The 27,933-nt window shown below is 36.8% G+C and overlaps 1 protein-coding gene and 1 long non-coding RNA gene across 2 annotated transcripts; both read left to right on the top strand.

The window, feature by feature from the left end:
• The first annotated feature begins 1 nt into the window (after position 1).
• LOC149823205 (uncharacterized) lies at positions 2–15,321 on the top strand. The gene is made up of 3 exons (XR_016435104.1): positions 2–121; positions 1,088–1,180; positions 15,035–15,321. It is a non-coding gene; the product is annotated as an uncharacterized LOC149823205 (long non-coding RNA).
• A 5,339-nt stretch (positions 15,322–20,660) lies between these two features.
• LOC149823204 (L-type lectin-domain containing receptor kinase VIII.1-like) lies at positions 20,661–22,234 on the top strand. Its single transcript, XM_090018714.1, has one exon. The coding sequence runs from the start codon at positions 20,785–20,787 to the stop codon at positions 21,835–21,837; it is 1,053 nt and encodes a 350-aa protein (XP_089874840.1). The 5' UTR covers positions 20,661–20,784; the 3' UTR covers positions 21,838–22,234.
• Positions 22,235–27,933: the final 5,699 nt, after the last annotated feature.

The raw sequence follows: 27,933 nt of genomic DNA, 5'->3' as shown, positions 1-27,933 counted from the left end.
TCTCCGGCGGACCTCCGAGACCTTCTTCGGCGGCTGACCTCTTGTTGAAGCGGTACTCTCTCTCCATTCGCATCTCCAAGAAGTCATGATGATAATACGCAGAAAATTGTTTGGCAAAAAGGTTAGTTGGTCTGGGTTCTTCTGAGATAGATGAGTTCCTTCATGCCCAGTGTATATCTAGGGGAATTGATGCATCTATAGCCTGAAAACAGTCGCCTTAGTTTCTACGTGCTTCCACTTTGCAACTTCTTCAGACGTTCCCACCAAGTGTTCGGGAAAATTCCTCCAAGAATGTTGGGCCCCGAGAATTTCGCGGCTTTTTGTGTACGTGAAGGGATGGGCTGGTCGTTTTGGTAGTGTAACGTGTTATGAGCGCTTTTGTAGATGGTCGATGATAACAAGTAGAAAATTTTGTGGGGACTTGGTCAATTGTAGAAACTGGGTTTTGTGATTGGGTATCTACCATAATGTGGAAGTTTTGGTGGAACTGTGAAGCTGTTTGCTGCATTTACCTTTCTGTATGAGTTCTCAACTATCGTGAGGCTATGGAAACAAGAATCAAGTCGGAAAGAACTGTGCTGAGTTCGATTGAGTTTTTCTGAGTAACAGGTTTATTTGTTGATTGCAACACAAGAAAATACCTTTGTACGTTGGCAAATTAAATGGGTGTTGATATAATCGAGGATGGGTGGATGAAAATACATCTTAAGATAAAAATACAGCCTGCATTCGCTTTTTTTTCTGCTTATTATTTGTTACAGATTGTTTGCTTCCCTATGGATGTTTCCTTTCTTTTGGAATTTATCCAATTTGCCTTTCTGTTAGTTCAGACTGCAGACTTTGTTAATTTTGTATTGTACCTTTCTCAACATATAATTTATTTTCCGCTTGTTCACTTCTTTTTTCACCCTTCTCCCTTCCAATTTGTGATTTTCCCTTTGTCTGATGATTTCATATCATGAGCCTCTTTGGTATTATAGTGGTACTTCCATGGAGATTGTCTCATCATAATCTTTTGTGAATAAATATTTGAACAAGAGTATGACTTTTCTTTTATTAATTTAAGTTAAGATTTTTTTTCCATCAGTACTTTCACATTTGCTGTTCAGATTCAAGCTTCAATGGTTGGAAATTCTCAATGGCTTCTAATAATCCCCCAACTGCATTCTACAAGGAACAGGTATACATACCGTTGCTGCTGCTACTCTGTTGTGTGATCATCATCCTCCTTATATGAGCTTTATTGTCGGTGTCCGATTCTTAAGACATAATTTGAATTATTGCTATTTTGGCCTAAAATTTTGATGAATGATGATTGCATCTGGACTTGTTCATGATCTAGTGTGCACTGGTGGTTCTGCCAAAACTTCAATGGTATTTTTTTTTAAAGGCGGAAAAATGTTATCAGTGTACAGCCATATTATATGACATTTAAGGTGCAAAAATACTATGTGGTCCTGTCAGCCCAATGGGACAGAAAAGAAGTGATTGAAAACCCATTTAGCCATCATCTATCAGACTCAGGCCATCTAGTACTTACAGACAAGAAGCATTAGGGGCAATGGTGCTATTATTAAATGTAGGATTACATTCACAGGTCGTATAATTCATAGGTTTAACTTAGTTTTTTTTTTCCGCAATGTTGTTTAGTATCTTAGAGTTAGGTTTATAAACTATGTATGGTTTAAAGATGATGATACAAGTGTGTCATAGTCTACACTTAACTCTTGTCAATACTTCCTTCTGATGTAACTGTGAGAAGATGCATGCTTGTAGCTTTCCTTAATCCTATTCTGGAATGCGAGGTTTGAATTGGCTTGTTTTTAAATATGTTTGTATCAACGAAAGGCTGCTGAACCTTGTTTGAGATCCAAATGCTGGTTAGGGTTACCAAGTTAATATTCAAACACTAAAAAGGAACTCATGAAAGATTATTGCATCAAAATTGTGGCTTATTCTTAAACAAAATTATTCAGCATATGCAGAAAATGCATCAAAAGGTCAGAGGTTGGAAATTTCAAAACTAGATTTTCTGATGTTTAAGTTAAGCATTTGAATTTGATTATAACATGTTAAATTTGAAAACCTGTAAAATTTTCCTTCTTATTTCAACAAATTTGTTTGCTTACATTTTTGCTTTGCTCAGCCTGCCTGCTTCTTTTTCCTTTTCTTCATTTTTTCCTGTGTGCTTTTTGAGGGATTCAAAAGTTGACATGCCATAGTCATGATTAACTCAGACATGTTAAAAGTTTTGTCTCTTTAAGGTAAAGTTGTTTGGTATTAGTGGTTATCATGATAGCCATAATATTTGTATGTTTGTGGGCTGTCAAAAAGAGGGAAAAAGTAAGAACACAATTTGTAACTATGCTTGTATGATTATCTTGAATTGGGTCCACTTAGGTCACATGCCATGTGGCCCTTGTCAAAGAGTCCTCATATTCCTTTTCGAGCCCAATAGAAGATGGTTTCATTTATACCAGTTTGAAACTTATTAAAGGATGGGTTCTTATTCTCATATTTGATGCTCATTCAAAGAGAATGAAACTTGTCTAAGTTACAAAAAGCCATAGCATGTAAAAGGTTGTAGCCTCATGGTGAGTGCATGTTAAACTATATGTAATCTATATCTATCTATATATATATATAAATATATTTATCATACACTACCCGATAAAGGGTAGTTATGTAAACTCGCCCAATAGGAGCATTTTAGACTTTTTCTTTTTCTTCTTTTTTCCTTTTTATTTTCCTATTTTTTCTTATTTCTTTTTTTGTTTTTTTTTGTACCTTTTGTGCATTTAATGCACAGCCATTGGGGGCCCCAACAAAGAGTCGTTGGGCCCCCAACGGTCACAATTGTGACCGTTGGGAGCCCAACGACTCCTTGTTGGGACTCCCAATGGTCCCTCTCTCTTGCTTTTCTCTAACTCTCCCTCACTCCTCTCTTGCCTATAAATAAGTGGGGTCTCCCCCTTTGTAAGTGTGGCTTCTTCAAGCCTTTTAGTGCCTTTATAAGATTTTATGCTTTCTAGCCATTATTGGCTTTTGTGTATGTTCTCTTTTGGACTTGTTCTTTGATTTCTATGTGTGAATGTCCATTGTAGGACATACATTTCTTTTCCGCATATTTCATTACATGGTATCAGAGCCTTGGTTGTGCTCTTGATTCATATAGCTAGTTGTCTAGTTTTACCTCTCTCTTGGTTTGTCCTCCATTCTTGATTATATGATGGAAGGAGAACAAAAGATTGATCTCTCCTTCAAGCTTAATGGTACCAACTACATGATGTGGGCCGCCGCCATGGAGAACAACCTCAAAGGTAAAAAGCTTTGGGGATATGTTATGGGCACCATTAGGGAACCTCAACTTCAACTTACGAAAATAGATGGTGATCAAGAAAAAGCTCTAGAAGGAAATGCTCGCATGAAGGCTATTGAAGATCACCAATCCAAGGTAGAAGATTGGGAAAGTAAGCATGCAAAAATTCTTGCATGGTTCATGAACAACGTGGAGCTAAAGATTTGCGCCAACATTGCTAAATTCCGCCTAGCAAATGAAGCATGGTTCTTTATGAAATGTATGTATACCCAAAAAGACCTTGCTCGTCAATTCTTTATCCAAGAAAAAATCCGTACCATTAAGCAAGGTGAAATGAGTGTAAGAGATTAATATAGCACTCTTGGACCTTTATGGGATGAGCTATCCCTTCTTAAACCCAAATGGGTATCTAGTGAGGATGTGGAAATGCGAAGAGAACAAATGAAAAAAGAACACTTTTTCCAATTTTTACATGGGCTTAGGCCCAAATATGAACAAGTTAGGTCCTCCCTTCTTCATAGATCAAAATCGCTTCCATTGGAAGATGCCATAGCCGAAATATGCCAAGAAGAAACACGTCTCGGCATGATTAAAGGAGGAGATGAAGTTCTTGTCGTGTCCAAACCCGACAATCATATGAAAGCGTATAAGCCTCCACACTTTGGGAGGCAAAATAACTATAATGGCAATTATAGGAAAGCCATTTGCCATCATTGTCAAGAACCGGGTCATATAAGACCTAATTGTCCAAAGATAAATGAACCTTCAAAAGGGAAAGTTGCTATTATTGAAGAAATCCCACAAAAGGAGGAGCCAATGAAAGGGAAAGAGTCCTTTTCCCTTGCTCAACTATCCGAAGCACTTCAAATTCTACTCAAATCGCCGTCAACTTCGGGAGCCGCCATTGCCTCTTCTTCTCCTCCAGGTACGCCTTCTTGGATTCTTGATTCTGGAGCATCTTTTCATATGACCCCTATTGAAAATGGACTATCCAATGTATGTAGCAACTCCAAAAATTCTTTTGTTTCCACCGTCGATGGTACCTCTTTACAAGTTAAAAGTTTTGGAACCTTGACTTTTCAAAAGATTTTTTTGTGCCAAATGTAAGAGTAGTACCTTTACTTAATTTAAATCTTTTATCTGTCTCTCAAATATGTGATCATGGATGTGAAATCTCCTTCTCAACCAAGGATTGCTCTATACAGGATCTCCAGTCCGGGAAGTGGATTGGGCAAGGTCATAGGAGGGGAGATCTCTACTACATGAACAATTTGAAACTTCCCACTAACTCATTTTGTAATCATGTCCAAGATAAAAATATAGAAACTTGGCATCAAAGACTTGGACATTCAAGCTTCTCAAAAATGTACTCCTTTCCTTTTGGAAAGAAATTTTGTAATGAGAAACATTTTGTTTGTAAGAGTTGTATTTTTGGAAAAATGAAATCCACCCCTTTTCCAAAGAGAACATTTGTGTCCAAAAGACCCTTTGAATTAGTTCATTCGGATGTTTTGAGTCCTTCTCCGGTCATATCAAAAGGAGGATACTCATATTATGTTACTTTCATTGATGATTTCACTCGATATGTGTGGATCTATTTTCTCAATCTAAAATCCGAAGTTTTTAATTTCTTTAAAAAATTTCATATGATTGTCAAAAATCAATTTTCAACTAATATCTCCATTCTTCGATCCGATTCCGGTGGAGAATATCTATCAAATGAATTTCAAGAATACTTGGAAACCAATGGCATTTGTCATCAAAGGTCATATCCTAGGACTCCCCAACAAAACGGTCTAGCCGAAAGAAAGCATAGACACATCTTGGAAACCACTAGGACTCTTCTCATTTCCAAAGAAATTCTAAAATGCTATTGGGCCGAAGCTACCTTAACTTCCACTTATTTGATGAATAGAATGATATCTTCATCCTTACAAAATATATCTCCATATGAAAAACTCTTTGAAAGAACACCCAATTTTAATAGATTAAGAATTTTTGGGTGTAAGTGTTTTGTCCTTACACATAAAAGAGATAAGTTATCGAATGTGTGTTTTTAGGATACGGAGAAAACCAAAAAGGTTTTAGGTGCTTCGACCCCAAAAGCAACAAACTATATGTATCCAAAGATGTTACCTTTTTAGAAAATGAGAACGGCTTTGAGAAAAATAAAGATATTGATGAAAGCGAATATGCTTTCTTATTTGATCTTCTCTCAAGAAGATATGACTCCTCACATAGAGGATGTTCCTAATGATTTAGAGGATACTCATCTTAGTAATGTTGAAAATGGAAGTAATGATTTTGAAAATAGGTCAATTCAAACCTATGCTAGGCGTGGTCAAGAAACTCCCATAAGCGCTTTAGAAAAATATTCTCAAAGTTCCAACATAGAAGAAATCTCTTTAAGGAGATCTAACCGAATCTCCAATCCTCCTAATAGGTTTGTTTCCTATGAGTCCCTAACACCTAAATATAGGGCATGCCTAATTGCATTACACTCTTATCATGAACCATCACACTATAATGAAGCCAAAAACATTCCTCAATGGGTTGAAGCCATGAAACTAGAACGTAGTGCCCTTGAAAAGGCTAAAACTTGGAAAATAACTTCATTACCCACTGGAAAGAAGTCTATTGGATGTAGATGGGTCTTCAAAATTAAAACTAAAAGTGATGGGTCATTAGAACGTTATAAAGCTAGGTTGGTAGCCAAAGGATATGCTCAAGAGTACGGAATAGACTATGAAGAAACCTTCACTCCCGTAGCTAGAATGACTAGTGTTAGGACTCTTATTGCGGTTGCATCCGTTAAAAAATGGCCTATCTATCAATTGGATGTTAAGAACGCATTTCTTAATGGCGAACTAAGTGAAGAGGTCTATATGGATCCTCCACCAGGAGTATCTATTGGTGAAAACAAAATTCTTAAACTAAAAAAGGCACTATATGGGTTAAAACAAGCTCCAAAGGCTTGGCATGACAGATTTAGCAATGTAATGACTAGCTTAAATTTTCGTTCATGTTATACTGACACTGCGTTATTTGTGAAAAGTGCAGGGTCCTCTGTAGTTATTCTACTACTATATGTTGATGATATGATCATCACTGGAAGTGATGAGCAAGGAATCCATGATATTAAGAAAATTTTAAAAGAAAATTTTGACATGTCTGACCTTGGTTTCTTAAGATATTTTCTAGGTATTGAAGTTGCATATTCTCCCCGAGGGTATATTCTCTCTCAGATGAAACTTGCTGTTGACATTTGTTCCAAGTCTGGAATTTCGGATGATAAGAAGACAGAAACCCCTGAGGTTATCAATGCAAAGCTAAGGCTGGAAGATGGGACACTTCTCAAGAATCCTACTCCCTACCGTCAACTCGTTGGGTCTCTGACATACTTATCCATCACTCGGCCAGACATAGCTCATGCAGTTCACTCCGTCAGTCAGTTTCAACATGCACCTACAACTGTGCACATGAGTGCAGTCTTAAGGATTGTCAGATATATTAAAAACACCATAACTAAGGGAGTTTTTCTTTCCTCTTCATCATCCCTTGATTTAATTGCTTATACAGATGCTGATTGGGAAGAAAATCCCAATGATAGAGTCTCAACCACTAGTTTTTGTGTTTTCTTAGGTGACTCTATGATTTCTTGGAGATGCAAGAAGCAGCATAAAGTATCATTATCCTCAACTGAAGCGGAATATCGTGCAATGGCCGCTACAACCATGGAGCTTGTGTGGCTTAGAAGTCTCTTCTGTGATATGGGCATCGTCATCTCAATTCCTTCGAAGATGTGTTGCGATAACAAGAGTGCTATCTATATTGCAAGCAACCACACCTTCCATGAGCGTACTAAACACATTCAGATGGATTGTCACTATGTTCGAGATGAATACCTAAAAGGAACCATATCACTGCCCTACGTCACATCCGAGTACCAGTTGGCGGACTTCTTCACCAAAGCTCTTGCTGCTCCTCGTTTCATGTTTCTTCTCAACAAGCTTTCCGTTGTATCCCCGTAAAGCTTGAGGGAGGGTATTAAAATATATGTAATATATATATATATATATATATATATATATATATATATATATATATATATCATACACTACCCGATAAGGGGTAGTTCTGTAAACTCGCCCAATAGGGGCATTTTAGACTTTTTCTTTTTCTTCTTTTTTCCTTTTTCTTTTCCTATTTTTTCTTATTTCTTTTTTTGTTTTTTTTGTACCTTTTGTGCATTTAATGCACAGCCATTGGGGGCCCCAATTGTGACCGTTGGGAGCCCAACGACTCCTTGTTGGGACTCCCAATGGTCCCTCTCTCTTGCTTTTCTCTAACTCTCCCTCACTCCTCTCTTGCCTATAAATAAGTGGGGTCTCCTCCTTTGTAAGTGTGGCTTCTTCAAGCCTTTTAGTGCCTTTATAAGATTTTATGCTTTCTAGCCATTATTGGCTTTTGTGTATGTCCTCTTTTGGACTTGTTCTTTGATTTCTATGTGTGAATGTCCATTGTAGGACATACATTTCTTTTTCGCATATTTCATTACAGTGCAGCTTGGGGATTGAGTGTTGCCATATAAGAAAACTAATGTTTTCTAATAAGCCTTTTGTCACTTTGAAGTAAAGGAGAATGGCTAACACTTGATTTGTGACTGCAGAAGGGAAGCAATTGTAGTTTTTTCCAATGTTGTATGTATCGTATTGTATGATATCGTACGATACAGTGTGATACATATCATTATTATAAAGAATATCGATATGATACACACTCGTATCGCGATACGAGTGTGTATTATAGATACAGGGCCAGCACGCTTAAAAAAAGGCCAAATCATAATTTTCAGTTTTGGGTTTCAAAGCCTCTTGAGGGCCGATTCCTTCATTTGTGTAGAAGCCATTAGGGAGGTATTCATGCACCCTAGGACTCGTGAGAGCGATTTGAGGGTCGATCCATGTGCAAGGGAAAGGGCTTTTGCAGTTTGCTAATATAAAAGTTTATTTCTACCATTTTTTCACTTAAGTGGGTTAAGGTAAAAAAAAACTTACGAAGCTACCCTCCAAAAAAAATTCGGCTCGGGGGGCACTGCCCCCCTTCAACCCTCCACCAACTTACCATGGATCTGCAAAACTTAGAGATTTGTGTCAAGATATAAATCAGGCTCCATACTCTTCCAACAAAGATGGTATCAAATGATCCAGCATAGCAATGGGGCACTCAAGTAATGAGTGAAAATCAAATGAAAAATTGAGTGCAACTATTGCTATAATATTTTTTTTATGTAGTGTGAAAGTATGAATCTTGTGACATGTTCTTAATTGCAAGATATTTGATATTTTGCATTGTTCTTGTGAGATAGTTGATGTTTGATGATGTCTTATGCAACTCATAGAGACATGAATGCTTCATGTGCGATTTTTTTGTTGTATTTTGTGCAATTCATCATTGTTTCATGTGTTATGATTTTTTAGAATTTTTTCTAGTGTTTTTGGGTTTTCACGATTTTTTTTGAATTTTTAAAATTTTTATTAAAAATTGTGATTTTTTACGATACGATACGTATCTTATTTTGGGCCCAACCGATGCGGGTAACGATACAATACTTACAACCTTGGTTTTTTCTTTCTTTCATTTTTTTTATAGGGCAAGGGTGTACACACGAATCTCTCAAAAGAATGTCTATTAAAGACACTTCAAACAAAACCCATAAAAGGGTATAAATGGAAGAGCATAATAAAAATAAATAAATCTTTATTTATGACAAAAATGCTTAAGAAGTATTGAATACAAATGTTGAAGGGGTTCACCCCTATTTATACAAAAAAGAGAGAGTGAGGAGAGCTCACTTTGAGCTCTCACAAAAAGAGTCGTTGGACCCTAGTCCAACGGCTCTTATTATAGCAGTTGGACTAGAGTCCAACGACTATTTCTTAGTCAAGTTCCAACTAGTAACTTGACTATGTTATAAATCTAGTTCAAACCAAACTAGATACAAAAAAGGAAACAAAGAAAAATAAAAAATAATAAAAGGAAAAAATATTATTATTATTATTATTGTTATTATATATGTTACAATTTACATTTTAACATGCCCCCTCAAACTTTATCGGGAGAGGACGGAAAGTTTGGAAAAATGAAGGGAAGGACTTCAAGTCTTCAAGATTCTTTAATGAAAATCGCCATCTTTACAACATATCAGAAAATTTTGCAAATGTAAGTCTTCCAATGCCTTCATTGATGATCATCTTCCAAGCAAGCTTCGTTGGCTATCTCCATGATGTATCCAAGGTATCACATCCTTAAGAATCTCTAGAGAAAGAACAAACCAAAAGAAGACTCCAAGTACACAAAAAAAATATGCTAGCCAAAGAGTTGCAAAATTTTAACAAGATATTTTAAAGCAAGAATAGAGTGATTTAAACAAAATAGTAATAATTTTTCGAATCAGTAGATATTAAGAAAGACAAGAAGAGTATCCCTCAAAGATGAAATTAAATCATAATCATAAGAAACCATAACATTGATCATAAGAAGATTTGATTATTTAAAGGACATATAATTCATTAAGAAGAGATAAACAATTATAAAAAAATATCTTAAGCATTCCAATCAAGCAAACACCATATGAAAATGTCTTTAAAAAGGAATCAAGTCTGAAAAATGACTTCAATGAGAAAATATCTTCAATAAGATCAAGTTCAAAGATGACTTGATTAACCCACAAGAATCACAAAGAGGCTAAGTGCACAAAGGCACAATGAAATACTCACAACAGAGTACAAATACACAAAGGCATGAAAAAAATCTTTATTTAGAGAATTCAAAATCTTTAGAAAGGGCTAATTAACTTCATGCATGCAATTATGTGAACCATGCTAATACATGCATATATGCATCACGCAAGTAAAGCATATTTAATGCACATAAAACAATAATGAAAAGATAATATTTTTTATCAATAAAAGATGAGTTAATTAAATTTATGCATACCACAATGTGGACATGATAATAAATTAAAAACATAATTCATTCACACATCCTAGAGTGATTTTAAGTATAGAGGACCAAATATATATATATATTATCAAAAAAATGTATGAATTTTTATCGATAAATATTTTTCCATACAAGGAAGGAACAAGCAGTAAAGGTTTTAAAAATTCATTACAGAATTAAAAAAATCCCACATGATAAAGGGAATGATATATGTAAATCAAAACCAATTTAAAAATTTCCATAAATATGAAATTTTGCAAATCTCAACAATAGTTCATCCACTGCTAGCAATCACCTCATTAGACCTCCAAAACCCACAAATCAAGTGTATAAGCGACTAAAACAAGAGCATAGATATAATGCCACTAAAGGGCCAAAGACACACACGAAGGTGTGTATAAACACCTCTTGTCTACATATAATGATACTTAAAACTAGTGTACCAGCGACTAGAACAAGAGCATAATGTCAACAAAGGGTTAAAAATCATACACGAAGGTGCGAATAAACAACTCTTGTCTACATATAATGACATTAAGAATCAAGTGTATCAGCTACTAGAGCAAGAGTACAAATCCAACAATGAGCTAAAAATCACACATGAATGTGTGAATAAACATCTCTTGTCTACATATAATGACACTTAAAAACAAATGTAACAATGATTAGAACAAGAGTACAAAGCCAACAATGGGCTAAAAACACACAAACATCTCTTATCTACATATAATAACACTCAAAAAACAAGTCTATCAGCTACTGGACCAAGAGTATAATCTTAATGCCAACAAAAGGCAAAAAAAAATACACGAAAGTAAGGACAAATATCTCTTGACTATATATGATGACACTTAGATAAGAGGCATAAAAATGAGAAGACACCTGATGTAAGAAAGCTTGTAATGGAAACACATTAATGCAATTAATAGGAATATCAATTTTAACCATATTTCGAAACACCATAGTTTCAAAAATTAGATATCAATCACAGATCCACATAATTAAAAGCATTCATAATAAAAACAATGACCAAAAACAAATGAGTGATTCAATACACTCGCAATCAGAGATCACATAACTGTCAGTTAGAGTCAAACTACAAGTTGATAATCTAAACTGACATAAAACGAAGTGTTCATAATTCACCCCAACAAACATCTCTGATTTAACAATAATAAGGTCAAGAAGATTGATGCATAATATAAAAGTCTGTGATGGACAACACAAATGCCATAAGAAGGCAATAAAATACTCACGAAAATCATTTTTCAAACAAGTGAGTTTAAATACCGATTTGAAAAGCAAAGTTTCAAATCAAATTCAATAATGGTAGGTGAAAAACTTGGACTCATATGCTCATGCAATTATAAGCATTGTTAACATAAGCAATCTATATAAAGAGATAGCTCAATCTAGTTCATAAAAGGATCCAATTTGAAAATATAGAGTTCCAAGTTTAGAACTTCAATAAAGAAGTTGAAATCTTAGAATGAATATGTCCAATGATCATTTTAACGATCTTTAATAAGCAAATAAGAATTATGCTTATTATAAGCAATTCTTCAAAAAATGGATTCATAGATACATCACTCAATAAATAAGTGTACTAAGGCATATTACACACAAAGGATCCAATGACTCTCAAAGATAAGATTAAAACAATATATATGATCCAGATAGAAGCTACTTAGATTTAAATCACAAGTCTACTATAAGACAATCAATGCCATTAAAGAGAACGCATATGCAATAATTTAAGTAACTTAAAGCCACATATCTCATAAAAAAAAACATGCATAAGAACAATTTTAAACACATATGCAAGTGATAGATTTAAAGCACTAAAGGTATCATATATAAAAATTTATATTTTAAGTATACAATGAGTCAAAACATGAACACGCATGTCCACCAAGTATGCAACATAATATTTAAATCATATGCAAGGCATATAAGATAATTCCATGAGATGCCTAATATCATTACTATTGTTATAAATACAAGTTTATTTTTTAAAATATTACACTCAAGTTCAAGTAAAATTATACTTTGTGAAATACATCATTATTTTTGAAATATCAAATTATTTTAAGATATGTACCTATACGAACATGATTGACTTTTATAATCATGATTTGTTCAAACAAACCAACTAAAGGTCAACAATACATGCTCAAACATACATGATTAAGTGTTTGAGAAATATAAGACTCAAACATGATTTCAAAACATACAAATATCTAGTTGCTCAAAAAAAAATAACAAAAAATGATAAGAAAACAAGTTCAACGATGGTTAAAATATCATCTAAAGATTTCAAAACATACACATTATTTAAAAAATAGTATATATATATATATATATATATATATAACAATAAAGAAAATAAGTGTTTTCTCATGTGTAATGCATGAACTAAATAACACATAAAATACTTAAAAGAAAAATGTAAGACACATACCGAATAACTCTTTTTCTTGAATCTGATCCAAGAAGAAGAGAAGAAAGGAGAGATAGCGAATACTCCATCGATCTTTTATGCGATTACAATCTCACAAGAGCTTGAATAGGAATTGCAAGAGAGCTTCACTTCCTTTTCAAATTTTGAATGGCACATTTTTCGATGTATCAAAAAACAAATTTAGCTTAATCTCAACTTGGCTCTGATATCATGTAATGAAATGATGATCTTTCACAAAGTACGCGAATCTCTCAAAAGAATGTCTATTAAAGACACTTCAAACAAAACCCATATAAGGGTATAAATGGAAGAGCACAATAAAAATAAATAAATCTTTATTTATGATAAAAATGCTTAAGAAGCATTGAATACAAATGTTGAAGTGGTTCACCCCTATTTATACAAAAAAGAGAGAGTGAGGAGAGCTCACTTTAAGCTCTCACAAAAAGAGTCGTTGGACCCTAGTCCAACGGCTCTTATTATAGCCGTTAGTCAAGTTCCAACTAGGAACTTGACTATGTTATAAATCTAGTTCAAACTGAACTAGATACAAAAAAGGAAATAAAGAAAAATGAAAAATAATAAAAGGAAAAAATATATATAATATATATATATATATATGTTACAATTTACATTTTAACAAAGCCCCCCCCCCCCCTCCAATATCACCGACCGCACATTGGTTGGCGTCCGGTTGGTAGTAAAACCCTTGAGGTCTCCTTGCCCACTGGGGAGTACACCCAGCTTCAACCTTGCGGTAAGGGACACCACATGTGGGTTTCGAACTTGTGACGTCCCGTCTACTTGGTGACACTCACAAGTCACCCATACTAGTAGGGGCGGAACTGAAAAAATTATGTAGGGGGGCGAATATATATATCAACGAACTGTATAGAAAAATTATCGGCATTAGTATGCTAATCAACCTGTTCACCAAATACATTGAATTAACATTAACCTTGATAAGACCCCAAAAAAGAGAACAAATGACATATAGCATCTATGGCAATTTTGCTCAATGGCTTTTCATTGTGTATAAGTCATCTCTAATGTGCAAGGAAGTCATCTTTCATTTTGCTTCGGAGTCTTGTTTTGATAAGATTCATAGCAGAAATGGGTACAAGACAAATTACATTGTCGGTGATCCAGGATTACATAGCCCAATATGGGAAATACCAGTTAATCAACGGGATGAGATTAGGCAAACTTATATTAACATTAAGCCATCAAGAATAGATCTACATATTCACAGTCCGGTGATGTCAATGCAGCTTATAATGCAATAACTTCTTTTGAGTTCATATTTATCTTGCATTTGATGAAACAAATTGTGGGAATCACTGACCTTTGTCTATCTTTACAACATCAATCTCAAGACATTCTGAATGCTATAAATTTGATTTCCAACACAAAAGAGCTTCTTCATAATTTAAGAGAGACTGGTTGGGACACTTTTATTGATGATGTGAACTAATTTTGCAAACAACATGATATGAAAATTCCAAACGTGGATGCTCTCGTTGTAAAAATAATCAAATCACCGTGAGACACCTTTATCGAGTAGATATTTTCACTGTTACAATTGATTTTTAGTTGGTAGAGCTAAATAACAGATTTAGTGAACAATTCATAGAATTGCTTTGTCTTAGCTCGGCATTAGATTCAAGAAATGGGTACAAGACATTCAATGTTGATGATATATATTTCCTTGCAAAAAAGTTTTGTTCTCAAGACTTTACAGAGCAAGAATTATCACACTTGAAAATTGAATTGCTACACTAAAAGTTTGATATAGCTCGCAATCCAGGTTTCCAGAATCTATCTAGAATGTCATATTTATATCGAGCTCCTACAGAAACTGAAAAGTCAAAAGTGTTCCATTTTATTGATAGATTAATTTGTTTTGTTCTAACTCCTTGTTTCTGCGACGACAAATCAATCTTCCTATTTTTCATTTATGAGATGCATGCTTACAGTCTAAGCAACCTTAGGACCTACTGATCAAATAGAAAGAAGATAATCCTTGCATTAGTGAAGTTTTCTGCAAATGGAATTATGCGTGTTCCCTCTGTCTCTGTGTGTCGTTTCATGGAGCTTAAGCTATGATCTTGTAAGAGCTAATTCTCTGGTGTACTTTATCCAAGGATTTGCTTTGAGCAAGTGCACCATCCCTTTCTGTTGTTTTTTTAGTTCTAATACCGAAAACTTGAAGCTTTATAAACCTGACTTCAGTTTACATGTGGGCTCAGGTGACCAATTTGATTGGGCAGTTGCTTGGTTCCAATAGGCCCCCATTATGACTTTCAGTCTAAGGATGATTCAGTAATGGTGCTATCACAGCAGGAGTGCTAACGGATATTTCATTCTTGTTCACTGTTAGAAGTTTTTCATGCATAAAATATTTGTTAGAGCAGGTGTACTGTTCAATTCAAGATTGTCATTGCAGAGTTTAGTTTTTTGTTATTGTGGGGAATAGATATGTTACAGTTGTGAATTCGTTTGACGGAAATAAAGTTACAGGAAAGGTAACTGTCCATTTAAACTAGGCCTCTGATCATTTTAAATCAGTGCTGCATCATTAAGCATGCAACCTTGGAATACCGGTGAGGTGTGTGTGTGTGTGTGTGTGCGCAACTGGTGGAGTATGTTGGGAGATATTGCCGTTGGTGCAAACGGATCAGAATGGTCAGATATTGGATTCAAGTCTGACATGTAATTTCAGGGTTCAGATCCTTTAAGTAAGGTCCGAATATTTAATCTGGTCAGATTCAGATCTGTTAAATCTGAGTTACTTTCAGATACTTAAAGTCTGACCTGGTTTGGATCCAGCCCAAAATCTGATCCAGTTCCTTTTTCCACGTAAATGGCTTGCTTTTATTCTATTTTTTTCTGGATCCAGTATTGCCACATTAATTTTGGATCTGGATTCAACCTTACCTCATGGAATCTGATTTGGATCGAAATTCAGATTCAGATCTGCTATTTGCAATTTGGATTCGGATCTAGCAAGATCCAACTCAAACCATTGTTAGAATCCGTTGTGAAAAATAAAACGTGATATTAGCTTACCGTTTTAACCTTTAAAATCTTACGATATTTTCAAATTATCACGAATTTTTTGACAAAACCTAAATATCGTGTTTTTATCATGATATCTACGTTTTTATGGCAAGATTTAAAATAAAAAAGGGACCCTTGCTTTAAATTCATTTAAAATGCATTGAACAACATTATTTTCAAGTGAATAAATTTTCATTAAACAATCTTTTAATTCACCTCTCTCTCATTTAATAGTAATAAAACTTCTCCCCATCCACCAAAAACATAAAACGAGTTTCTCGACAAGGCAGCTTTGAATAGTGTTAGATAATAGAAAACGGTTTCCTAGACTCTATCTTGGAAATTAAAAGCTTTAAATGCCTTGAGAATAGGAAACGTCTCCTAAAGTCCAATGTGTAAATTAAACCCATATTTTGAAGTTTTAAATGATTTTATTTAGAAGTTTCAATTTTGGACAACCCATATCATTTTCTAATTTTTTTTTGTTTTCCCCATATTTATTAAATATTAATTAATTTCTTTTTGGCCAACATTTTTCTGAAAAAAAACTTGAGATAAATAAAAAAATTAGAAATCTCACAAGAAAATTCTTTTTGTTTTTTTACAGAGAGCTTGGGTTAGTCCGACCCCTACTAGTTATACAACCATTATACCATTGGTATTGGAACTTGCAACCTCCCAACACAATCTGTCAGACAATCAGAGCCCCTGTTGGTAACTTGCCTTTTAAACTATGAAATGATAAAGCTTCAACAGCCAAAGTCTGATCAGGCCTGGATATCGTTACTGCATGCCTGAATACGAATGACAAACCGCAGGAAAATGCTTCCCCATGGGGGGTGGGATGGGGAAAAGGTGGGATTTGTTTTCTTCACCGTGGGAATACGGTCCATACAAGGTGAAGCAGAAGCGTCCTTGATAATTTCTACCATTGACTGACACATCTATCCTCCAACTGGCATGACAGCACATCAAGTAAATGAAGCAAGAAAAAATGCGAAACAGGATACCATGAGAGAGAGTGGTTTTTAAAGGGATGTAAACGGTTTGGATTCGGATTGCAGCCAATACCGGATTCGACTAATTGGATGTTGACTAAACAGATTCGAATTTGGATTCAGATTCGGATGGTACCCGTTTTTTTGCATCAGATTTGGATATCCATCAAATCTGGATATTTGTCAGATTCGGTAGCAATCTGATATCGTTTTGGCTTACAAAATCCTACTAAATGGAGTCGGATATAGGATAAATCCATTGACATCCCCACCCACGGATCTAAGCCTGAAAACAAGGGGACCAAGATGGTGGTTTCACGTGATGCAAAACGTACCCTTGAGAATTGGGTTGTAGGACCAAGTACATGTGGGCGTGCATCAAGCCACTGCTTTATAGGACCACCACTCTTTTGTGGTTGGCCTAAACAATAAAGTTGAGTCCTTCAAATGGACAAGGGGAAAAGTTTCAAGATATCAATATGAGTTGTACCTATATGCAGGAATATCATGATAAGCTGAGCCTGAGGTGAAGTGTAGCTCTTTGGTGTTTGTTTGGTTGTTATTAGGGATGGCAGTGGGGCGGGGCGGGGGACAAGGTCTCCACCCCCGCCCAGCCTCAAGATTTTATCCTCCACCCCCGCCTCCATCCCCGGCGGGGAATGGATTCTATTCTCCATCCCCGCCTTCATCCCCGTTTCATGTCCTCCATCCCCGGTTCAAACGGGGATGAGGCGGGGCGGGGCGGGGCGGGGCGGGGATATTGCGGGGAAAAGTGGTTGGGGCGGGGATGAGGCGGGGATCGTGGCGGGACGGGAAAAAGTGCATGTCCATCCCCGCCTCCACCCCCGGACGGGGATGGATTTTAACCTTCGTCCCTGCCTCCATCCCCGTTTCATACCCTTCATCCCCGGTCCAAACGGGGCGAGGCGGGGCGGGGCCCCGCTTTCCCCCGGTCCACTGCCATCCCTAGCTGTTATGAAGCAGGCTTTACAACCAGTAAAGCTGAATTTCTTCAATAGACTTGGAGCCCCAAAGGCGGTTGCCTTAATATGAAAAAGCATGTCTTTCATAAGACCAATACCCAACCCCCCACCTTCCCTCAGGAAAGAGGCATTGGAAAACGACCCAATTTCATACAAGAATGTTCATTTTCCCATGAAAGAAACGTCCAAAATGTTGGAAAGCGACCCTTTTTCAAATGAAAGAGGCATCTTTCTCACGGGGCTTGAAACAAATTTCCCATGAGAACTGGGGCAACGGCCCCGCCTTATTTCACATGTAACACAACATTTTCCCCAGGCCAGGGTGTTTTGTGTGACCCTGCTTTCTTGCAAGGGGGGCATGTAACAATCCCTTGTAGTGTGGAAAATGTCCACTTTCATAGGAAAATGGGTTATTTTCTCACAGACCTTAGTGAAAAAAACTGGGCCCAAATTAAAGAAGAGACAAAGGGACTCGGTGTAACTAATCTGTTCAGTATATCCTAGTGGGAGCTTCGAGCAGCGTGAAGGGGCCCTCTCTTTTCCGAATTTTTGGGTCTTTGGGCCCTAAAAAAAGAAGCACAAAAGCACACACCATGTCTTGCTTTGTCATGGACACCAAACACGATGTGGACAACTCCAGGGAAGACAAAATTCACTATTTACTTCTAACTTTGTTTTGTCAAATTCCTAGCCAGTGAGTTGTTAAGCATAAATGGTTTTGATTGGCACTGTGATAATTTAGTAATCTATGGCCCATTTTTCCCTCATGCTTGAGAATGAAAAATATCCTATCATTGAAACTTAATCCCTTCACCAAACAAAGATTTTTCTCATCATTAAAAATCAAGACCCTAAGTAACTTTTGAGCAGTGGCTGTTCTTATTTTCCAACTGTTCTCCATGGGTCTAACATTTTAAAATGGTAGTTTTATCCCTTCAAGATGATTGCCAGTTTGTCACAACAAAAAAAAAAGTTGTTTAAGGTAGTGTTTGGAAACATTTTGACTTTTGTTTATGCCTCTTTATTTTGCACATAATATAACCATTATCTGTTTTTTCATTGTTAAAGGTCTATTCCATTATTTAATATATTTGTTTTACCTTGCATTTAAAAAGATAAATTTTCAAAAACACACCTAAATTTTGGGCACTAATAAAAAATGCATCTAAGTTTTGAATTTTTTTTTAAAAAGGCACCTAAAATTTTGCATTGGTGAAAAAACAAACTTTCATCCATTTTAACCTAGGTTATCAATAAACCAAGATGAGTTAGGAGAGTTAATTTACAAGTTAACTCTTCAAAGACTTCTTCCCTCTTTTTTAGGTGCATTTTTTAAAACTATGATATTGAAAGTAAAATGGTAATTTTACATCACATTTAATAACAAACTAGACGGTAGTAAACTCCTGGTCCTTTTTAATTAACCATGATATTTTTAGGTGCATTTTTTTAAAATATGATTTTTAGAGTAAAATGGTAATTTCACATCACATTTAACAACAAACTAGACTCTTGTAAACTCTTGGGCCTTTTTAATTAACCATGATATTTTTTAGGTCATTTTTAAAAAAAAAAACTTATTTTTAAGAAAAGACTATCAGAAAGGCTTTACTCTCTCTCTCTCTCAAATCCCATTTGGAATATGGATTTTATGATTTACAAATTTCCTATTCAAAGGACTATCAGAAAGACCAACTTTGGCTTGTGATTGTTACTGGGCAACAGATGACTCCTTGGCTGTTCAAATCGGGGTACCCGTGGCAGTTCCTTGGACACAATAAAAAGACTGTCTGCAGGACAGGTTTGGATTAGGATAAAAGGGGTACCTTATTCTTCTAGGGAAGCCAAAGTACTTAAAAGAAATCATTTTAGAAGCACGCCCTTTGACTGGGTGCATTCTCTTGTTTGCCTTTTGAGACAGGGAACTCTTTTTTCCCATGTCCATACAAACACAACCAAACATGCAGAAAATAAACATAAAAGAAGGAATTAGTTATTAAAAGGTGCTAGAGTAGAGACACAATTGACAAATTTCTTAAATAAAGTCCAGCAAAAAGTAATAGAAAATTTACCAAAACCCCCCTAACTAATCAATTATTTACAGAAAAATGCTTCACATTTGGGTTATTACATAACTTTACGCCTAAGAAAACATCTGGTTTTTAAACCTCTTTTAATACAAAACTCACACAGTAGTTGTTTTGACCAAATCTGACCCTATTGATGTATTCAATATAGTTAAAATAGTAAGAATCTATTCTTGAATCGTAATATAATTTTTTGAGAGTTGAAATTTGATATAGTTGATTTTTCAACCTCAAAAAAATCTGATATACACGTACAAAGAAAACTTTGTGTAAAAACCAATTTTTACTAACAGTAAATCACATGTGAAGGGTGAGATGTGTCAAAAAAAAAATTAAAAATCAAAACTTTCTACTAAAAGGTTTTAAACCCTCGAGGGCAGCAAACATTATCGTGTTACATCCTATTTATAATCCAAAGACACATTTGGCTTCATAAGTTTGAAAACATTCAATTGATCTTTGTTTATTCAAATCGATGTGATTAAAATGCCTTCATCATTGATTTGTATAACTAAAGAATAAAATAACAGAAGGTGACCTGTTTCATTAAAAAAAAAAGAAATAGAAAAAAATGTAATTGACTATAATAATGAAAATGTTGAAACGTATTTGAAATAAGTTATAAAAAATAAGCAGTTGCATATAATAATGAAAATGTTGAGTGGCCTTTTGTAAATATCTGATACATAGGTGGTTTCTGTAAACTATCTATAAAAAAAAAAGAGCCATTTTTCAGCCTCTGCACAACTGTTGTTTTCCCATTTCCTCCTCTGTCACTCCACACTTTCTTTACTGTGCAAACTGCAAACTCATCCCCCCAAAACCCAAAACCCATAACCCTAACCCTAATCCTTCCCTCTTTCTCAGAGAAATGGCTGCCTTCTCCCTCTTCTTCTCCTTCTTCCTCTTCCTCCTGAGGTACCTCTTCCCTCTCACTCTCCTTTCTCTCTTCCCCATTGCTGCAACAAACCCCAATTCCAACCCTAAACCTAATTTGTCCTACCAACCATCTTTCTCCTTCCCCAAATTCGAAGAGTCTCGAAGCGATTTGGGTATCTCTCTTTTTGGTGATGCTCGCATCTCTCAGGTCGATTCCGCCATCAGAATCACCAATGGATCGTCTCCGAGCTCGGGGAGAGTTCTGTACAAGAACCCCATCGAGATGTTCCAAGGGAAAGCCAAGGTGCCCATCTCTTTCTTCTCCTCCTTCTCGTTCTCGATCTCGCCCGGCAATGGCGGCCGCCTCGCCTTCGCTTTCGCGCCGCGGGGATTCCCGTTCGAGCTCTCGGACGGACGGGATGATGAGCCCTTGGCCGGAAATTCGAGGGCTTTTGTCGTTCGGTTTGATGCTTCGAGCAGGCTCATTTCGATTCGGGTGAGTGATGCTCCGACGGTGGGCGTGGTGGTGAATGACGGGGTTCGGTTGAGTTGCTGGATTGTGTACGACTCCGGTTCGAGAGTGATTGAGGTTAGGATCGGGAATTCGAGCGAGTTTCGGCGTTTCAGCCCGGTGATTTCGTACTCGGCCGATCTTTCGAGGGTTTGGGATGAGGAGATGTTTGTGGGCATCGGCGCTTCGAGCGCAAACTCATCGCAGATCGCTACTCTGTACTCATGGAGCTTCAGTAAGCGGTACTCGTTCTTCACATTGCACTCGGAGCCGTTGAACCCACATGATTTCCCGAAATTCAGCGATGATGCCGCAAAGGAGCGGAGGAAAAGCAACTTGATGGGTGTTCTGGCTGCGCTTATTGCGGGCGCAGGGTGTGGTGCCATGGCTGTGATTGCATTACTGTTGATGCGGTCGCGCTTTGCCAAGAAAAATTCAATAGCTCCGGCAGAATTCGTGGTCGATCCCATGGATCTCGGGTATGAGAAGATCAAAATTGTTGGAGATAAGGGTGTGTACGATGCTAAGAAGTAAAGGATCATAATTCATAAGTGATCCTTCTCTTTGTGATGTACATTACTGAATTGTGGTATAGCTACATTTTGCTTCCGCATTTTGCTGTTATTTGAAAAAGTGTTTCATGATATGCTATTTTGAATGTTCTTCACGACAGAGGAATCTGTGAATTTTGGAAATTGTAGATTTTCAACAGTGAACTAATCTTATATGCTTTCCTGTAAAGAATTGCACTTTATTCTTACAGTGGTCAGTCAGTTATGGTTGATAATGTGCAATGTTGTTGTACATATGCATAAGCATGCATTTATGCTAGAAGATCAACCTTAGTTCTTATCTTACATGATATGTATTCTTTGAAAAACTGTTCCTTTGTGGTTTTTGTTTGAAATCTTATGTAACTCTCTCCATTTTCTGAATTTTCAAGTCTCTGCAATAGAAATCCATGTTATATTGATCTTCCAAGTGTGCATTTTAGATGGTCTTGCTTTCTGATCATTCTGCTTCACTCTGGTATTGATTTGTATCTAGTTTAGGAGAATTTTGAATTTTATTTTTTCAAGCCAATGCAATCTTTGACACCATCGTAATTATCGTATAAGAACCCATATCCCATGAGCCTCAGATACGGGAGTATCTTATAAAACTTGAATTAAAAATCACAAAAAATCTGAAAATTGCAAAAAAAAAGAGAGAAAAATCTCAAAAAATATGATAATATTAGAAAAAATTATAGATTGCAATAAAAAAAGAACATCAATGTATGGGTTGAAGTAACTAAACATAAATAAACAATAAACCAGTAAAACATTGGATATAATAATGATAACACTACTAACACACATTTAACAAAAGTCACAAGTATGAATGTTGATATCAAAGTTATATATTTGTTGATAAAAAAATTGAGACTTACCTTTTAAATCATAAAAATTCTTTTTTAAAAGATGTAGGGACGTCGGTCGAACTTTGACCATCATTTGCCAAATTAAGGGAAGGTAAAGTTGAAGCTCGCCTTTTGATTCTTAGTGCAACTGGCGTGTAAGTATATGCTTTAAACTAATAAAATTAATTAAATAAATAAAATAAGCAAATAAAAGGAAGAAAAAGGAGTAAATGCATATTTTTCAGACTCGGGGTTTGTTTTTAAGTTCTTTTCGTATGTTCGGCAGCAATTTCACATGAAAGTGAGGGTTTTTTGCAGTTGGTCTGACGTAACCTTTGCGCAAGTGAGGAAGATCGAAAAGGCGGGTAGTGACGATCTTGCGTTCATTTTTCTCAGTGTTAGCGCTCGAATGTCTTTTCTTTTTTCCCTTGATCATATGAGTGTGTCTCTATTTGTAGGTGTTCGGAATAGATTCGGATCATGAGACTTTTTTTGTTCAGATTTGGTCTAAATGGATATGTGCTCTTCCTAGATAAGGGATTGGGAGGATTCTTTCTTAGGAAAAAGTTTATCTACGAAAAATATTCCCTTAAAAATGTGCAAAAGTAGTTGGAGATGAGGCAAATGCATTTCATCTACTCGAACTGATTGGATGGCTAAATTGGTTTGTTTGTTCAAAGATGGGTGACTAATTTGGAGATATGATAAGCTAAATGTCAAATAAATTGAGATAGTCGTCAAGTGTTAGACCACTAAACTGAGATAGTTGTCCATCAAACCGCTAAACTACGATAGTCATCTAGTGTCGGACCATTAAACTGATATAGTCGTTCAGTGCTGGACCGCTAAACTAAGATAACCATCCACTACCGAACCACTAAACTGAGATAGTCGTTCAGCGAATCCTTTGGGTTTTCTTGTGTTGTCCTCTTTATGAACTCCAACCTGCAACTTGATTCTTCTAAAGATATTAGTATTTTGGACATCTTGAGAAAATTGGTTGTCTATAGATATCTCTTTTTATTATTAATCGATGTGATTCGGTTTATGACAAAGAAGTAGACACTCAAAGTTTAAAACACTAGGTTGTCAGGACTAAATTCAATCCTGTTGAACGAGATTGGGCTAGTGTTCGATGGAGAGGTGGATTGCCAAGACCATGATTGGTTTCGCCGAACGAGGTAGGTGTCAACATCTGAAGGAGGGAGTTGGACTATTGACACCGTTATGGGTCTCATCGAGTGATGTCGGATCAGTCCAAGAACAACTATATTGCCAAGACCATTTGGTGGTCTTGCCGAGCGAGGTCAATGCCAGTGCAGGGGCAACTGGATTGCCAAGACCATTTGGTAGTTTTGTCGAGCGAGGTCGAGTGTCAGTGCTAGAAAGACTTTGTTTGTGGTAAAGAGAGAAAATGGGAGGCTTCAGGTAGGGATAGTACAAGAGAAATGTAACTCCCTTTTATGCCTTTTAGGTATGTTTTGATCTTTTGATATATTTTCATGATTTTCTTTTTGAGAATTTATGAGGGCGAGCGCCCGAAGTCCTATACCTCTTGTAGGTTTATGGATATGATGGAGATGCCCTAGTAAGGTGATCGATTGATGATTTTTTGTCTCAGTGAGGAAAGTCAGGCATACTCTTGTCATGGTTATGTAGAATTGAACCATGCTTTCTGGGTATTCTTCAGACTCAGGATCCCTATGGCTAATTTTGTTTGTGCGTTGTGACGCATGTAATGATATGCAGTGAGATTCATGCATCTGTGATAGAGTTGGTAGCCTATGACAACTACGAATGATTGATCATAAAAGGTCACAAATTTTTGTAAGATTCTTACACTTGACATTTCTCCTTTCAAGTTGGTATAAGGTAGTGACACTCGGCTTCATCGAGATTTTTCTCCTTTAATTTCGCCTTGATTTTGAAGGACCAATTATAGGAACGCGGGATTCAGTCTCAAGTATTTTTGCTAAGTTCTAAAGTTTTCACTAAGGCTTGAACTTTGAAGGACTAGAGTTCGAGTGAGAATACGTCAAGTATGGATTCTGCTTCTAGGTAAGTCCCTTTCTAGCCTCATCTTTTATCCTGCAAGGGGTTTGTTCCTTACTGTTTTCATTCATAGAACTGAGATCCGATAATTATGGGTTTCATGACCACCCAATTCAGGTAGGGATGGCAATGGACCATGGCGGGGGTGGGGGACAAGGTCTCCACCCCTGCCCTGTCTCAAAATTCGAACCTCCATCCCCGCACGGGGATGAATTTTAACCTCCAACCCGCCTCCATCCCTGTTTCATGTCCTCCATCCCCAGTCCAAACGGGGACGGGGCCCCGTTTTCCCTCAGTCTATTGTCATCCCTTAGAAGGATTGGGGATAGAGCGGGGCGGGGGCAAGGCAGGGATCAGGACGGGGATGGGGCATGGCGGGGGAAAACGTAAGTTCATCCCGGCCTCCATCCCCGCACGGGGATGGATTTTAACCTTCATCCCCACCTCCATCCCTGTTTCATGCCCTTCATCCCCGGTCCAAACAGGGTGAGGCGGGGCTCCGCTTTCCCCCAGTCCACTGCCATCTCTAAATTCAGGAGGGATGCTCCTATCTATCCAACCTCTATCTCCAAGAACACATGACCGGAGTCTGTCTCCTTGTCATAAGTTTCAGAAGTATTAGCTTTCTTATAGCATGTACTTTTGTTTTCAATCCCTGCCCTGAAGGTTGTCTCATGATCGGAGCCTGACACTACACCATGGTCCCAGTGTTAAGTATTAACTTAAATGTATTGTTCTTTTTTGTGTATATTTTTTCAATGTTTCCTTATTGAAATAGAAGAAAATGTTTATGAGGGTTGACCTATGAGTAGATTAGCATCGAAGGTATTCACCACCTTAGTCTTTTCTTGGAGTGTTGGTCACTTAGGTGAGCTTTCAAAGGCTTTATATTTATACATTGATAATAATCTTGTACCCCTATAATTCATCCATATAGACTCATGAATTGAAATTATTGAATTAAAATATTTTAGTTTCATCATGTCATCGCCTTACCTTTTCTTAAGAATTAAATATCTTACATGGTAGATTCTTGGGTGCAAGGGCCTACTTGAGAAAAAATATCCATTTTGAAGAAAGTTGAGTTCATCTTGGGGAAAATCCTTGATCTTTAATGATCAATGCAATAATATGCCTAGCATCAATGTGAAGTTTTATCATCTTTCTATGATTGTTGTGGTCAAGGTGAACTGGGCTAGCAAGACCATTGTGGGTCTTGTCGAACGTGGTTGGATCAGTTCAAGGACAACTGGGGTGTCAAGATCGTCTGTGGTCTCGCCGAACGAGGTCGGGCCAGTGTTCAGAGGTAAATCAGGCTTTCAAGACTGTTTGAGTCTCATCGAACGAGGTCAAACCGATTTAGGATGTATATGCTTGGATGATAAAGGTTCTTGTCTAAGGAATTTAAACTTTAAATGAATGTCCTATCCTTGGGTTCTAGATTGGTTCAGACTCCTTTAACATGCCCCACATGATTTTTTCTGAAAGGTATTATTGAGAATAATTTAAAATAGAAGTTTTCTAAGTCTCAACAACAAGGATAGCATGCTTCTGCAACGAAGATGGTAGCTTCGACCTTGAGAAAAAAAAATTGAAATTTTTTATTTTTTCAAAAGAAAACTATATTATAGAATCTAGGTTTCGAGAACTTACTTGGGAACACGGGATGGTGACTCATGATGAAGATCTTTTCTTCTCCACACCATGATGGTTCTGCCCTTACGTGTGATTGGATCCTTATTCTGAGTGTAATGCCTCTTTTTCGAAGGAGTCCAGGGCTACCTTGGAGCTTTTTCTGTTTGTATTTGAGTCCTGATATGGGAAAGAATCGGTCATGTGTTGTCTAGCGTGCTCCTCTTCTTGAATTGGTCATTTATGACTTAGGAGAGTTTTGTCTTTCTACCCTTTTTTTTGTTTAGGAAGAGGTCATCCTTTTCTAGACTTCTGGAGAGAAACTTTTGGTGTGATTGTCGTTAGGTGTGTTAGGTGCGTCCGGGCGAATCATATTTATCTGATTGACTTCCTGATTCTTTCATGAAACTCCTCGTCCTTTGACTCTTAAGCATCCATGATAACAGACTTGGGGTACCAGCGGCATCCAACAGGAACAATTACTAAAGATATGGGCTCGTGGAATGCAAATCATTGTGTTGTCAAATGACCCTTGTCCTGTATTGTTCCCTAAGAACCAGTTCTCATTCACTTCACGCACCTAAATCGTTGTGGTATGATCGTTATTGTTGGTCTCTAGTTATTCCTTGTTCAGAAGCAATTCTCTACGGTCTATGTTCTTCTTGATAATGTGTTTTAGGATGAAACAGTCCTTAGTGTCGTGCCCTACAGCTTTGCGATATCGACAATACTTAGTTGGATCATTCCTTTTCATCTGAAGAGGGTTAGACACTTCGGGTAGCTTGAGTAGACTGTTCTATAACAGCAAATTCATGACCTACGACTAAGATTGCTCAGACTTGGCAAACGTTCTGTCCCTGGTCCACTTAGGATTACCCTTGTATCTGTTCTCATTTCTCTTCTTTGGAGAGCCATTCCGATTGTCCATTTTATGCCCCTTCTTTCTAGAGTTTTGTCTAGAGGCCCTTATAACGTTAACTTAGCCCTTGGACGAGTCTGACTTTTTGTAGATATATTTTTTTACTATTCTTCAGGAACCCGTCGTGCACTCCTCTATTTATTCATAGCTTGAAGGTTGTAGCCTTCTTGATGAGTTTGACATACGTTTCAACCTGAGTCATGCTGATGAGGCTCCGTAGAGGTTGAGAGAAGTTGTCTATCAGAATGTCCAGTGCATGAGAATTCATGATAGGCTCTTTTATCCTACTAGTCGTAGACGACTATCGGTTGATGAATTCATGGGCACCTTCCTCCTTTTGCTTGAGATCGTACAATTGGCTTATGATAGAAAGGGCTTCCACATTGAATCTGAACCTCTCAATAAATCTATTGATCATTGCTTGAACCCTTTGATGTTCTAGTGGTTCTGGGTGGCAAACCATTCAAAGGCCTCTCCTTTCAGGCTTCGAGAGAATCAATTGATCAACTTCCTATTGTTGTTTTGATATTTGGTTATATTGCTCTTGAACAAGGATAAGTGAGTCCTTGAGTCTTCTTTTTCATTGAACTTTAAGAATTTGGGAGGTGTATCATCGTCGTCCTTA

This window comes from Nuphar pumila, chromosome 10 (genome assembly GCF_984573655.1).
Source record: "Nuphar pumila chromosome 10, dmNupPumi1.hap1.1, whole genome shotgun sequence".
In the NCBI taxonomy this organism is placed as follows: domain Eukaryota; kingdom Viridiplantae; phylum Streptophyta; class Magnoliopsida; order Nymphaeales; family Nymphaeaceae; genus Nuphar; species Nuphar pumila.
Note: the sequence above shows the minus strand (reverse complement) of the source record. Positions and strands in the feature narration are given on the sequence as shown.

Excerpts from the sequence above, each read along its gene's own strand:
- LOC149823204 (XM_090018714.1), top strand. The coding sequence starts at position 20,785 with ATGGCTGCCTTCTCCCTCTTCTTCTCCTTCTTCCTCTTCCTCCTGAGG.